The sequence below is a fragment of the Saccostrea cucullata genome, unplaced genomic scaffold (assembly GCF_032062105.1).
Source record: "Saccostrea cucullata isolate Sc308-1 unplaced genomic scaffold, CSIRO_AGI_Scuc_v1 ctg18938, whole genome shotgun sequence".
Classification (NCBI taxonomy): Eukaryota; Metazoa; Mollusca; class Bivalvia; order Ostreida; family Ostreidae; genus Saccostrea; species Saccostrea cuccullata.
In genome coordinates this window covers 3,351-16,706 of record NW_026920394.1, presented here as the reverse complement: position 1 = coordinate 16,706, position 13,356 = coordinate 3,351, and the positions used below count along the sequence as shown (strand labels likewise).

At 34.5% G+C, this 13,356-nt stretch overlaps 1 protein-coding gene across 1 annotated transcript; it reads left to right on the top strand.

Annotated features, from left to right (window-relative positions):
- Positions 1-7,015: 7,015 nt before the first annotated feature.
- Positions 7,016-8,221, top strand: LOC134248160 (GTPase IMAP family member 4-like; the record flags this gene model as incomplete). Its single annotated transcript, XM_062730580.1, has 2 exons — positions 7,016-7,070; positions 7,640-8,221. Coding segments are annotated over exons 1-2 (637 nt in total), but the record flags the coding sequence as incomplete, so codon positions are not given.
- Positions 8,222-13,356: the final 5,135 nt, after the last annotated feature.

Below are 13,356 nucleotides of genomic sequence, written 5' to 3'. Positions count from 1 at the left end.
GAGGATTGTCACTAAATTGTTGACACAGAAACCGTTAATATCCGCAGTATATTAAAAATAATAGTAGAATCTGTTTTTTCGTCTTCCTCTTTCGATGATAGATTTTTGTGTTTTATCTATAATTAATTTATTTTTAATCATGATTTAATGCTTACATGTATAAGATTTTCGAATAACAGAGCGAAGAACTCTATCACATTACATCAATCTAAAAGCCGAACTCAATGTAGAAATATTAATGTGATATAAGCCTTTCAAAAAGATCCACAAATAAAATTTTTATATTTTGATTAATAAATCAATTCAAGACTTTTGGAAACGTTCAACAAAATGCTAGTAAATACCTTTAAAAGTCCAAACAAATTTTGAAAAAAATAAAGGTTAAATATTTATTATTTTCCTTACATTTCCAGGAGCGGCGATAGCCTAATGGTTAAGGCGTTCGCCTTGCAATCATAAGATCATGGGATCGCGCCCAGCCTGTGGCTTTTCTTTTCTTTTTTTTTTTTTTTTTTTGAATTTCGTTCTTTTTTCATTATTTTTAGCAAATCAAGATATGTGCGAACTCTACATTTATAATATTGATAACAAATCACCATAAAAATAATTTTTCACCCATATAAACAATATTATCGACTGCGTAATGTGACCTAATGGTGGCTTAATGGTAGCTTAATGGTTGCTTAATGGAGTTTGGACATTAAGCACCTGTAAGTCTAGCTTAATGGTAGCTTAATGGTGACTTAATGGTGGTCTAAAAGTTACCATTAAGGACCTGTAAGCCACCATTAAGCTACCATTAAGCTACATTTAAGCACCCATTAAGGACTGTTATGGGTCAGAATAACCCTAAATGCCAGCAAAGATCAATCACACAGTTTAAACTTAACAATAATTTATTTACAGTAATATACAAATCATTAAGTACAAACTTAGCAAAAATCTAAAAATACATACATCAGAGTGTCCGTTGCTGCACACAATGTCCCAGTGAAAATATATCCCAGTTATATCTCAATAGTGCTTATACGACAAAGTATTCACAATTATTGTATATCTATGCATTGAATTGACAGGGTATTTATACAGTATTATAAATCTAGAATATTCTAGAAAATGTTAAAACATGATATTACTGGAACAATCTGGACATACACAAAATTTAAGAATGTTCTAGATAAAATGACCAAACATGTTGACCACTCTGGAATGTTCAAGAAACTTAATGTTACTAATTATATACATAATAAAACAATACACATCTCACAACACCTCCCCCCTTAAAAAAGTTTGAATGTCAATGAAAACTTATATTATAAAAGTTTTGTACATTAATACAAAATCTAGTATGTTTACGATACTCTTGACAAAGCGTCTGCAATAACATTGTCTTTGCCTTTGATATGCTTAATTGTTATGTTGTATTCTTGTAACAACAAACTCCATCTAGTCAGTCTTTGATTCTTGTTTGACAATTTATGCAAAAATGTCAGGGGGTTGTGATCCGTATATACAAGAATTGGATGCAAAGTAACATTCAAATAAACATCAAAATGCTGTAAAGCTAACAACAAAGCAAGGCATTCCTTTTCAATGGTGGAATAGTTTTGTTGACATTTTGTAAGTTTCTTTGAAAAATAAGAAACAACTCTATCTACATTATCACTATGTTCTTGAAACAAAGCTGCCCCGATTCCAACATCACTAGCATCAACAGTAAGCTTAAATTGCTTAGAAAAATCTTGAGTTGACAGAACTGGGTTGCTCATAAGGACAGATTTGATTTTATGGAAGGATTTTTCACAGTCCTTTGTCCATTCAAATTTAACCCTCTTTTGTAAAAGATTTGTAAGTGGACTAACAACTGAGGAAAAATTTGGACAAAATTTTCTGTAAAACCCAGCCATGCCCAAAAACCTCATTAATTCTTTCTTGTTTGTAGGAATCGGGAACTTTGCAATAGCTTCCACTTTAGCCATTATGGGTGTAACATAACCTTGACCTACTTTATGACCTAAATACTCTACATAAGCATGACAAAATTCGCTCTTCTTAAGATTCACAGTTAAGTTTGCTTTAGCTAAAATGTCAAATAAAGCACGCATGATTCGGAGATGTTCGTCCCATGTGTCGCTGTATATGACGACATCATCAATGTAGGCCTCGCATCCCTCAAGGTCTTGAAGAAGGGAGTGAATCATCCTTTGGAATGTATCCGGTGCGTTTTTCATGCCAAAAGGCATTACTTTATACTGGTAAAGTCCATCTGGTGTAGCAAAAGCAGATATTTCTTTTGCTCTTTCTGTTAACGGTACTTGCCAGTAGCCTTTCAACAGGTCAAATTTACTGACAAATTTCGCGTTTCCAATGTTGTCAATACAGTCATCGATTCTAGGTATTGGATATGAATCAGTTTTGGTAACAGAATTCACCTTTCTAAAGTCTGTACATAATCGGTAGGAACCGTCCTGTTTTGGTACAAGAATACACGGTGAGCTCCAATCACTTTTACTAGGTTCAACAATGTCATTGTCCAACATATACTGCACTTCTCTTCTTAGGTACTGCAATTTTATTGGATTCATACGGTACGGATGTTGTTTGATAGGCAGAACGTCACTCACTATGACATCATGACAAGCTGCATTAGTTTTCTTTGGAACATCCGAGAAGATTTGATGATACTCATTCATCAAGTTTTTAACTTGTTCTTTTTGGTGAATGTTCAAATGTCCAAGTTTGGCATCAAAATCAGCCAAAATTTCTGAGTTTTTCAAGCGGACACTCTGATTACAATCTTTCTCATTCATTTCTACACTCGTATCACTTTCAATACAATTTTGAACAGTCTTAGCATTGGCTAAAGTGGAAACTGGTTTTACAGAATTTCGGTCACACCTTTCAAAATACTCTTTTAACATGTTAATGTGACAAACCCGTTTCTCTTTACGTCGAACTGGTGTCTTAACTACATAGTTTACATCACTAATCTTGCTTTCAATTTCATAAGGGCCATAAAATCTGGCCTGTAAAGGATGACCAGGAATAGGTAAAAATACAAGAACCTTATCACCTGGCTTAAACACCCTATTTCTAGCATCTTTGTCATACCACATTTTCATTTTCAACTGAAAACTCTTCAAATTTTCTTGTGCTAATTTACAAGCATTGTAAAGTTTTTCTTTGAAATCAGACACATAATCTAAAAGATTAAGATCACTAGTCTCAGTCAGCCACTTTTCCTTCAACAATTTCAAAGGACCTCTAACTGTATGACCGAACACCAATTCAAAAGGACTGAACCCAAGAGACTCCTGGACTGCTTCTCGTGCAGCAAATAGCACAAGATGAACCCCTTCATCCCAGTCTTTTTCATACTGGTAACAATAGGTCTTCAGCATTGTTTTTAGGGTTTGATGAAAACGTTCTAGCGCTCCCTGGGACTCAGGATGATAAGCAGTTGATCTATATTGCCTTATACCCAACTCATGCATGACTTGCTGGAACAACCCCGACATAAAATTTGAGCCTTGATCCGACTGAATTGCCTTTGGTGCTCCTACAAAACTGAAAAACTTGGTTAGAGCCTTAACTATGCTCTTTGCCTTTATATTCCTTAGAGGTATGGCTTCAGGAAATCGAGTGGATGTACACATAATGGTAAGTAAATACTGGTTTCCAGATCTGGTCCTAGGCAAAGGTCCTACACAATCCACCAACACTCGACTAAACGGTTCTTCAAAAGCTGGAATGGGTTGGAGAGGAGCAGATGGTATCTTCTGATTTGGTTTACCTACCATCTGACAGACATGGCATGACTTGCAAAACTTCGAAACATCCTTTCTTAGCTTAGGCCAATAAAAATGACTCAAAATCCTATTATAAGTCTTATTGATACCTAAATGACCAGCCATAGGTGTATCGTGAGCTAAACTCATGACATCTCGACGATAAGCAGCTGGGACCACTATTTGGTGAACAACACGCCACACTTCATCTGGAGAAGCATCAGGTGGTCGCCATTTTCGCATAAGGATGCCATCTTTCATATAGAAGCATTCTCCAACTTTAGTAGCCTCTTCTGGTGGAAGTGCCCTCTTACTAAGTTGAATGATATCTGGGTCTTTATGTTGTGCTGAAAGTAACTGCTCTCGGCTTAGGATATCCTTGTCTTGGCTTTCTGGTAGATTTGATTCATCTTCATCACCACTAAATTTTGATAAAGGTTCATTCGTCACCGACTTCTTGATATTGTGTGGTTCCATGCTGGTTTGAGTGCCATCAAGGTCAGATAAGAAAGTGTCATTCAAATCAATATCAACAGAGGAATTCGTCTCGTCAAAGGCTTGAGTATAGTCTGCCTCCATTTCTCGTCTTCTGGCCATCGCTCTAGTAACAGCACAGGCTGGATAAATGTCATCATCTTCATCATCGCACATGACATCTGGATTGATCTTCTCACAAACTATAGGATCTGGTACAACTTTCCCACCAGCTAAATCGTTGCCTAACAACAAAGAAATGCCTGGAACGGGAAGAGTAGGTCGAACACCTACGATAACAGGTCCAGTAACTAAATCTGACTTCAAACTAATTCTATGCAGGGGAACATCAATGACGCCTAGCTCCACACCCTGTAATAAAACTGACCCACCAGTGGAAGTCTGCTCAGACAAAGGAAGCACGCCCTCTAACAATAACGTCTGTGCAGCACCAGTATCTCTCAAAATCTGGACAGGTTTTATTTCGCTAGAGTCACCGAGTGAGACAAATCCCTGAGACATAAAGGGCTTATAATCCTCCATAGAATCAGTAGAACTGGACTGTGAATCCTGGACATCAGGAGTGTCAGAACAAATCGAAACTAAGGCTTCTCTATCACCTCTAACTGCCGCACAAGCATGTGGTTGAGTTTTATCAAAATCATTTTTTCTCTTAAGTTTAAAGCATTCACTGATCAGATGACCCTTTTTCTTACAATAACTACAAGTAGGAAGCGACCCTATTCCAGACGATCCTTCAAAACGTCCTTGACCGGACTTAGAACCACCTTGGGATGGAGACTGGGAACTTGTGAAAGACTGAGACCCTGAACCACTCTTTTTATATGTGTCTGAATTGGTAGAATTACTGCTAGTCTGAGATCTTGATACAAAATTCTTTTTATGAGACAGAGCATAAGTATCAGATATGACTGCTGCCTCTTCAAGAGTTTTCACATTCTTATCTTCTAAATGTGTTTTCAAATCTTGAGAAACACATTCCTTAAACTCTTCTACCAGGATGACTTGGCGCAAATTATCAAAAGTTTTATCAAGTTTCTTAGATCTAAACCAATGATCGAATAAATCTTCTTTCTCTCGTGAAAATTCAACAAATGTTTGATTATCAAACTTTCTATACTTTCTAAACTTTTGTCTATATGCTTCAGGTACTAATTCATATGCTTTTAATATTGCTGCTTTGACCTTCTCATAGTCTGAACTCTCAACTACCCCTAGTGCAGAGTATACCTCAGCCGCTTTTCCAACCAGTACACTTTGTAACATTGTTGACCAAACGTGTTGTGGCCATTTAAGATTCTCTGCGACTTTTTCGAATTGGGGAAAATATTTGTCTACAGATTTTTCTTGAAATTTCGGAACTAACCTAATGTTTTTTGCTGCGTCAAATTCAGTTTTGACAACTGACGGTTCTGGTTGGTTTTGTAATTTTAATTTCTCTAATTCAAAGTTCATTGCACGCTCTTCTCTTTCTGCTGCTAATTTGTCTAATTCAAATTTTCGTTCACGCTCTCGTTCTTCTCTTTCTCTTTCTCGCTCTTCTCTTTCTTTTTCTCGATCTTCTCTTTCTAATTTTTCTCTTTCTAATCGCATTTTCTCTAACTCTAATTGAAACTGATATTCTGCCATTTTGTAAGAGCCTAACTCTGATTTAACTGTATATTCCGGAAGATCGTATTTTTCAAAGATGTTTTCTTCTACTAGTTTGTTTGCAACCTTAATTCTAATGTTTTGCTTTCTCTGAGAGGATTTAACATCTAACCCAAAATGCAAACCTAATGCGATCAAGTCATCCTTTTTTAACGTATCAAAAACCTGAACACTTGGTGAACTAAGAAAGTCTGTGACCGAAAACACCATGTTGATTTCTGCTGGCTTATAATCAAATTTAACGGTTCAATAAACAAAATTCTGACAATAAACTGCAAAAGTGCAAGAAATTCTTTATCCCGGACGAGCCCCCAATTCTGTTATGGGTCAGAATAACCCTAAATGCCAGCAAAGATCAATCACACAGTTTAAACTTAACAATAATTCATTTACAGTAATATACAAATCATTAAGTACAAACTTAGCAAAAATCTAAAAATACATACATCAGAGTGTCCGTTGCTGCACACAATGTCCCAGTGAAAATATATCCCAGTTATATCTCAATAGTGCTTATACGACAAAGTATTCACAATTATTGTATATCTATGCATTGAATTGACAGGGTATTTATACAGTATTATAAATCTAGAATATTCTAGAAAATGTTAAAACATGATATTACTGGAACAATCTGGACATACACAAAATTTAAGAATGTTCTAGATAAAATGACCAAACATGTTGACCACTCTGGAATGTTCAAGAAACTTAATGTTACTAATTATATACATAATAAAACAATACACATCTCACAACAGGACTTTGAGTTGGCTTAATGGTAACTTAATGGTGGTGTAAATGTTACTTAAAGGTGCTTAATGGTGACTTAATGGTGACTTAAAGACAACCATTAATCCACCATTAAGGACCTATAAGCCACCATTAAACCGGACTTAAAGGGTGTGTTTCATCTTGTGTGTGTTACTTGACACTCCTTTAAAAGTAGCATTAATAAATTTTATGCCTTCTTTGAATTTTTTGCTTATTGTAATCAAATAAAATATGTTCTTGGCTCTTTCATTGTTTTAAATAATTTTGGCATAAACTGAGTTCAATACATCATTTTCCACAGTGATCACATGACACATGACCCCATTCCTAATGTAAATAAACATGAGGACAACAAATATGTCAGTCAGTAAAATGTGTCCAAAAATTGATTGTTTGTGACGTTTTTACAATAGAAGGTAGGAAGACTGTTACAGATATATTATGATAATTTTCTGTAACTTTTGACAACTTACCAGAATATGCATTATTTTTAGATCTAAAGCGATAGTAACGACAATAAGGTTTCACCAATCCTGTTCCAAAAAGTATCTGGTCGCTAGATGATATCGCCAACAGCAAGCAATTTTATAAATAAATAGATAACACGGTACCGTAGAACCACTGGTATTATAGGAATGGGTTATACATAATTAATAAATATCCTGTCTTATCAATTCGTCCTAGTATGGAATATTCCCCTTGAATTTTCATACAAGTCCCGCTCTTTTTCAGCTGACTGAATGTGCTTATTTTAAGATTCGATTGCAGTTGAACTTGTTATCCCTTCCTCAGACATACTTAATCATTATAAGTATTCTTCTTCATTACTTAAATTATGAGTGAACATACCAATTACTTTATCAATTATAAATATAAACAAAATTTCAGTGTATCTTTTTGATAAATCATTAATATATAACTTCTCAATGCAGATAAATACGAGCTGCGACTCATATTAATTGGGAAAACTGGAGTTGGAAAAAGTTCTACTGGAAATTCGATACTTGAGGAGGCAGCATTTCCCTCCAAAACTGGACCTCAATCTACAACTAAATTCACTTCATTCAGAAGTAAACTCCGCTTTGACAGATACTTAGTTGTAGTTGATACACCGGGTTTACAAGAATTCAAAGCAAGCAATGCAAAACAAAGAGAACGCGAAATAACTTCTGAAGTTACTAAATCTTTAATGATCACATCTCCTGGCCCACACGCATTCATACTAGTTATAGAGCCCGGAAGATTCACCCTTGAAGACCAAGAAACTATATCATGCTACAGAAAAGTATTTGGTGAAGAATTTGAAAAGTATGCTGTTGTAATTTTTACCAACAAAGACAAACTTGAGAAAGAAGACGTTTCGATTGGAGATTGGATAAGGGAACTCGAACCTGGAAACAATTTAAAAGAATTGATCGAAAAAGCCAATAATCGTTATTTAATCATGGATTACAACAAAAAACGTCTATGGGAACAGCGTGATGACGTTAAAAAGCTCATCAATATTATCAAAAGTATGGATAATAAAATACCTTTCTACAAAACACAATATAGCGAGAAAACGGAGATAGTATTTAATAATATACTGGAAGAATATCAGAAGCAAAAGTACTTTCAAAATGGTGTTTATGTAAGTCCAAGAGACGAAGCAAGAAAAGTGATACTGAAAACTTATTCTACAGAAAAAATTCGGGCTTTTCAGGGCGAAGAAGATTCATCTCTGTCATCTTATATTCTTGGAATTATTGCAGCAGTAGGCGTATATTCCCTTTATCTAGTAGTTTTAGTATAGCTAGTAAACTATGTGCAGAAATGTTAAATAAAGATTGTTGTCATATAGTCAAGGAAAATATTTATATTCTTGTCTTAATTTTGAAATTGTTCCTCTTAGTACAAACAAGAAAAAAAATCGGATCAAAGAGTCCATAGACTACATGTACTACATGTATAAATTATGGATATACGTTTTCGAGGAAAAAGACAAATTATTTTTTATATTTTTTTTAATCCTGCTATGTTCCTACCTTGAATGTATTGTATCTTTCTTTAAAAGAACGTGACCATTTTATGATTCTTATGAACAATCGAGTGCATATGTTTAAAACTCCTGTCAAAATATTCAAGATTGTTTCTCGCGTTGCCTTGATCATGAAAGAACGTGTTTTTTATTTTATCATACAAAAAAATATCTAAAAAATACATTTTAATGGTAATAGTTATCCCCGTTACGCAGTGTTTAGATGGTATTCTTTAGAGTCGTTACATCGCAGGATCGAATACAACAAAGGCACACGTACGTTGATTTCGGACATTCAGATAAGCCGATACAAAACCGTGGTCCTGTGCAATAGGTGCTGGATTAAAAAAAATACCCCATATTACTCAATGACACTGATCAAATCTGAAATCTACTGTCTGTTGTCTTAAAGCTTATCTGATATTTAGAAAACGCAACATTATCAGCTACCTCGTTGTAAACGACTTGTTAAATATAAACTTTATCCATATTCTACCTTATTTCTTTAAAATACCTATAGCTGAATGTGTATCTGTGCAAAATATGAAATCCATACCTCATATAGTAAGAACTAGTGATTTGATAGACGGACTGACTGACAGCTAGACATACAGACAGACTAGAAAAAGCTCTGCTCAGTAGGCGACACAGGAAGTTTTTGTTTTGGCCTTCGGCCTGAGCACATCTCGGATGTCCGATGGTAAGGCATTTGTTAACACGTTAGTTCATCATAACATTTAAGAACATAACATATACATGTATTACATTTATCGTGATATTTATGAATAATAATAATAAATATAGTTGCTCAGTATAATTTTACAGTTCACCAATACATGCAGAATAAACTTGAAACGATAAGCGGTAAAGTCGTGAACTCACTTTGAAATTATCTATCAAAAGAATGAAAAAAAGTAGCGCTGTCATTGTTGTATACGTCTATATCCAGTTTATGCATGTCGAAAAAGCGCCATACGCTGTAATTTCATCTTTACCAGGAAATGAGATAACTGAATCGGTTCGAAGAGTATACATGTCAAGCGATATACCCCCTGAATTCCATATAATGAAGTACGAATCACAAAAAAAATTATCAAATTCATACTGTAAAATCACATATTTTCGTGGGGTCAAAATTTCGTGGTTTGAGTAAAAACTCTTGTTTTGTGGGGATTTGAATTCGTGGATGACGAATTGTTTAGTAGTTATGCATGTAACATTTTACATTGCGTTGTGGACATGAATTCTTGGGTCTCTTCATACCCTAAGACAACGAAAATTAACCCCCCACGAAAATTTGCGATTTTACAGTATGCATCAACAGTGAACGTACTGTCGCTACTTCATACAGTCTAGCACGTCAGGGGCTGATCCAAAATGTTTACCAGCAAACAAAAAATCCAAACAAGCAATTCATTGACAATTGAAAAATAAACTGTAGGGGCGGTATTCATTTGCTCCCAAACCTTCATATCCTTGACTTAACACGGGTTGTCGCAATTCCAGTTCCGGAACCCTCCATCCAATCCCTTCGAGCTCCCACCTCCCTTACATCAGCACATGCACGTCGATACACTTAATTAGTAAGTGTGCTGATCAGTCTTTGTTCTAAGAATTATCAGAAGAAAAAAGAGCATTACTTAGTATTTGCGCTAGAGGTATGGGAATTAATTGATTTATTGTATATTGTTTAGCGTTCCTCTCGAGAATATGTAATTCGTATGGAGACGCCACCACTTGCCGGTAGAGAACTACAAATTTCGTGCTTTTCTCGGCATTCAGTGCCATTGAGCAGGGAAGGATCTTTTTCGTGCCTGCACCTACTGCGACATTGGACCTAACTTTATACGGTCTCTTCCAAAGGACCGGTCTCCACGTCCCACAGTGCTATTCGAACTCGCGATGAAAGGATCAACACTCCTCACATCGCGACTCTAGAGGAGACACTCTTACCACTGCGCCTCGCAGGCGACGGGGAGATAACATTAAAAGTATTCTGATAACTTTTCATGAAGTATTACAGTAATGATTATATTAATGATTGTATAGTTCTAAGAAACATATATGAAATTTCCGGTTGTTTATTTGTCAATTTTAATTTTATTTTAATATATCTAATCTTAACAATTTAATTTGATAAACAAAAATTATTTAGTTAATGATTTTAAAATATTTGAGGTAGGACACAATAGATAGGCCAAATTTTCCCTCAAATTCAATTTTTCTGAAACTTCGATAATTTTTCTAGGATACAAAATTTCTCTTTATATATGATATGAAAGAAATTCAACCACACATTTTTTTCCCACATAGTCTGAAATATGGCCTATCAGACCCTTGCTAGAAGATTGTGAAATCAGACATTCGACCTGGGAATGAGCCTTATTTTAGAATTAACAATTGATCTGTTGCAAATTTGTGTAATACTTTTGATAAAGATAACATTTCTGTTACTTTGAATTAGTAATTCGTATTGATACTGGAAAATTTGAGCAACATATTTTTTGTCATCTCGCCCAAGCAAAACTATTAGCTTCGTTTGATTAACAGCAAATAGATAAACACAATTTGAATTGAAAAAAGTCATTTATTGACATAATGACGAAACTACTAATACAATATAATACTAATTGTAAGAAAAGTTAATAACAATCCATAAGCAAAATCAACTTAATGTACTTTGTAAAAATTTACAATATATACACTCTGAGGAACATCTGACTAGTTCAATGATTATTGCAAAATCAAAGGTGGGGACCAATAAAACAGCCAACACAAAATTAACAAATTTTTCAGGTTTGGGAGGGTGGCGGGTGAAAACATTAAATCGCTAAATTTCTACTACCGTAGAACTTCAGCTTCTGTTTACAAACTTTGTGACCTATTGCACTGCCACCTAGCGGTGGCGTTCTATTCTTTTTGTACTACGCAGGGAGATAACTCTCTCAATGCACAAAATACAGCTCATGCCAAAAATGCATTTATTAACATAAATGTGATTTTTTTGTCATCTCGCCCAAGCAAAACTATTAGCTTCGTTTGATTAACAGCAAAGAGATAAACACAATTTGAATTGAAAAAAGGTCATTTATTAACATAATGACGAAACTACTAATGCAGTATAATACTAATTGTAAGAAAAGTTAATAACACTCCATAAGCAAACTCAACTTAATGTACTTTGTAAAACTTTACAATATATACACTCTGAGGAACATATCCGACAGTTTAAGTTTTCATCAGAGAGAAAATGTATAACTCATTTTTTACAAAAAATCAGCAAAATGATTCAAATGGGTCCTAGAATAAAATATGTAAAAATAAAGAAAATTGATCCAGTAGTTTCAGATAATTTGGCGATTAAAAAAATTTCAATGGCAAAAAAACTAAAAGATTCTGTAGATGACGTCACAATATTTGACCTTTGACCTTTTGATATGACTTTGACCTTTGCAATACATAAAGAATGGCGACTCCTTATATATGTGTCCAAATATCAGCCCTCTACTATTCACGGAACAAAAGTTACACTGCATTTTATAACAGACTGTTACATGTGTACATGCTTGTTTATTGCACTTATAGATAGCGTAAACACATTCCAAAATGTAAGCTCCCAAGTGGCCAATAAATAGGATTCTCTGATTTTTTCACAAAATATGTGGCAAACATACAAAAACTTAAAATTTTTCATTCAGTTTTGTCAATATAGTAATTTTCTTCTTCTTTCTCCAGTACCTTCTAGAAAACTTAAAGCTAATAATATACTGTAAAACGAGAAATTTTTGCGCATACGTATTTTAGCGCATACGCAAGTGGGAATGCATTGGCGCAAATAAATTTTAGCGCCTGTACTTGTCATTGTCATGGTTAGCCAAGCACGGAATCAAAATAGTACTCCCGTATACAAGTAAACATTCGTCAACTTCACCGTGGTGTTGCAATCAGATGGACAGGGCACAAAGTTAATTTTATTTTGATTTATTAAATCAAAGAAAATGTGGAATGTTTACCTATTTTATTCTTATTAAGGTCAGGATCTAATAAATAACTTTAGACTTATTTTTTGGTGCTAGATCCATTATGACGCCATAATCAATTTCAACTTTCTTTTTCCCGTACTTTAAGGCTTTAGCAGAATTATGTAGAAAAATAGGGTATTTTCATGACATTCAATTTGAAATCATATGAAAAGTAAACCGGATACCTATATTACATTTGATATTGATTTAAAGAAGAAGCCATGAACATACTAATTACCGTTTTCTGAGAGACTGTAGGCAATCTGGATACATTTCCTTTGTCGAATATGAAAAAAAACTCCCAAATTCAGGACTGTTTTTTTTTAATTTTTCATTGAAAATTACGGTTTAAAAAAGTTTTTCATCTTGTTTACCTAAAAATTATGGCCCGAAACACCTTATTTGACCAAGCTAAAGTTGTACAGCATCAGTAAAGGAATTTATTTCTCAAATTTGATAAATCTGTAGGCACGTTTCATTTACTAGATCTTGACCTTAAGACAATGCTTACGTCGAAAGAAAGCTGCTTATTTAAACGATAATCATAATCAGGTATATTGTCTGCAAGGTCAATCGCTAAGCTTGATTGCATTTTTACCTCGAGGCAATA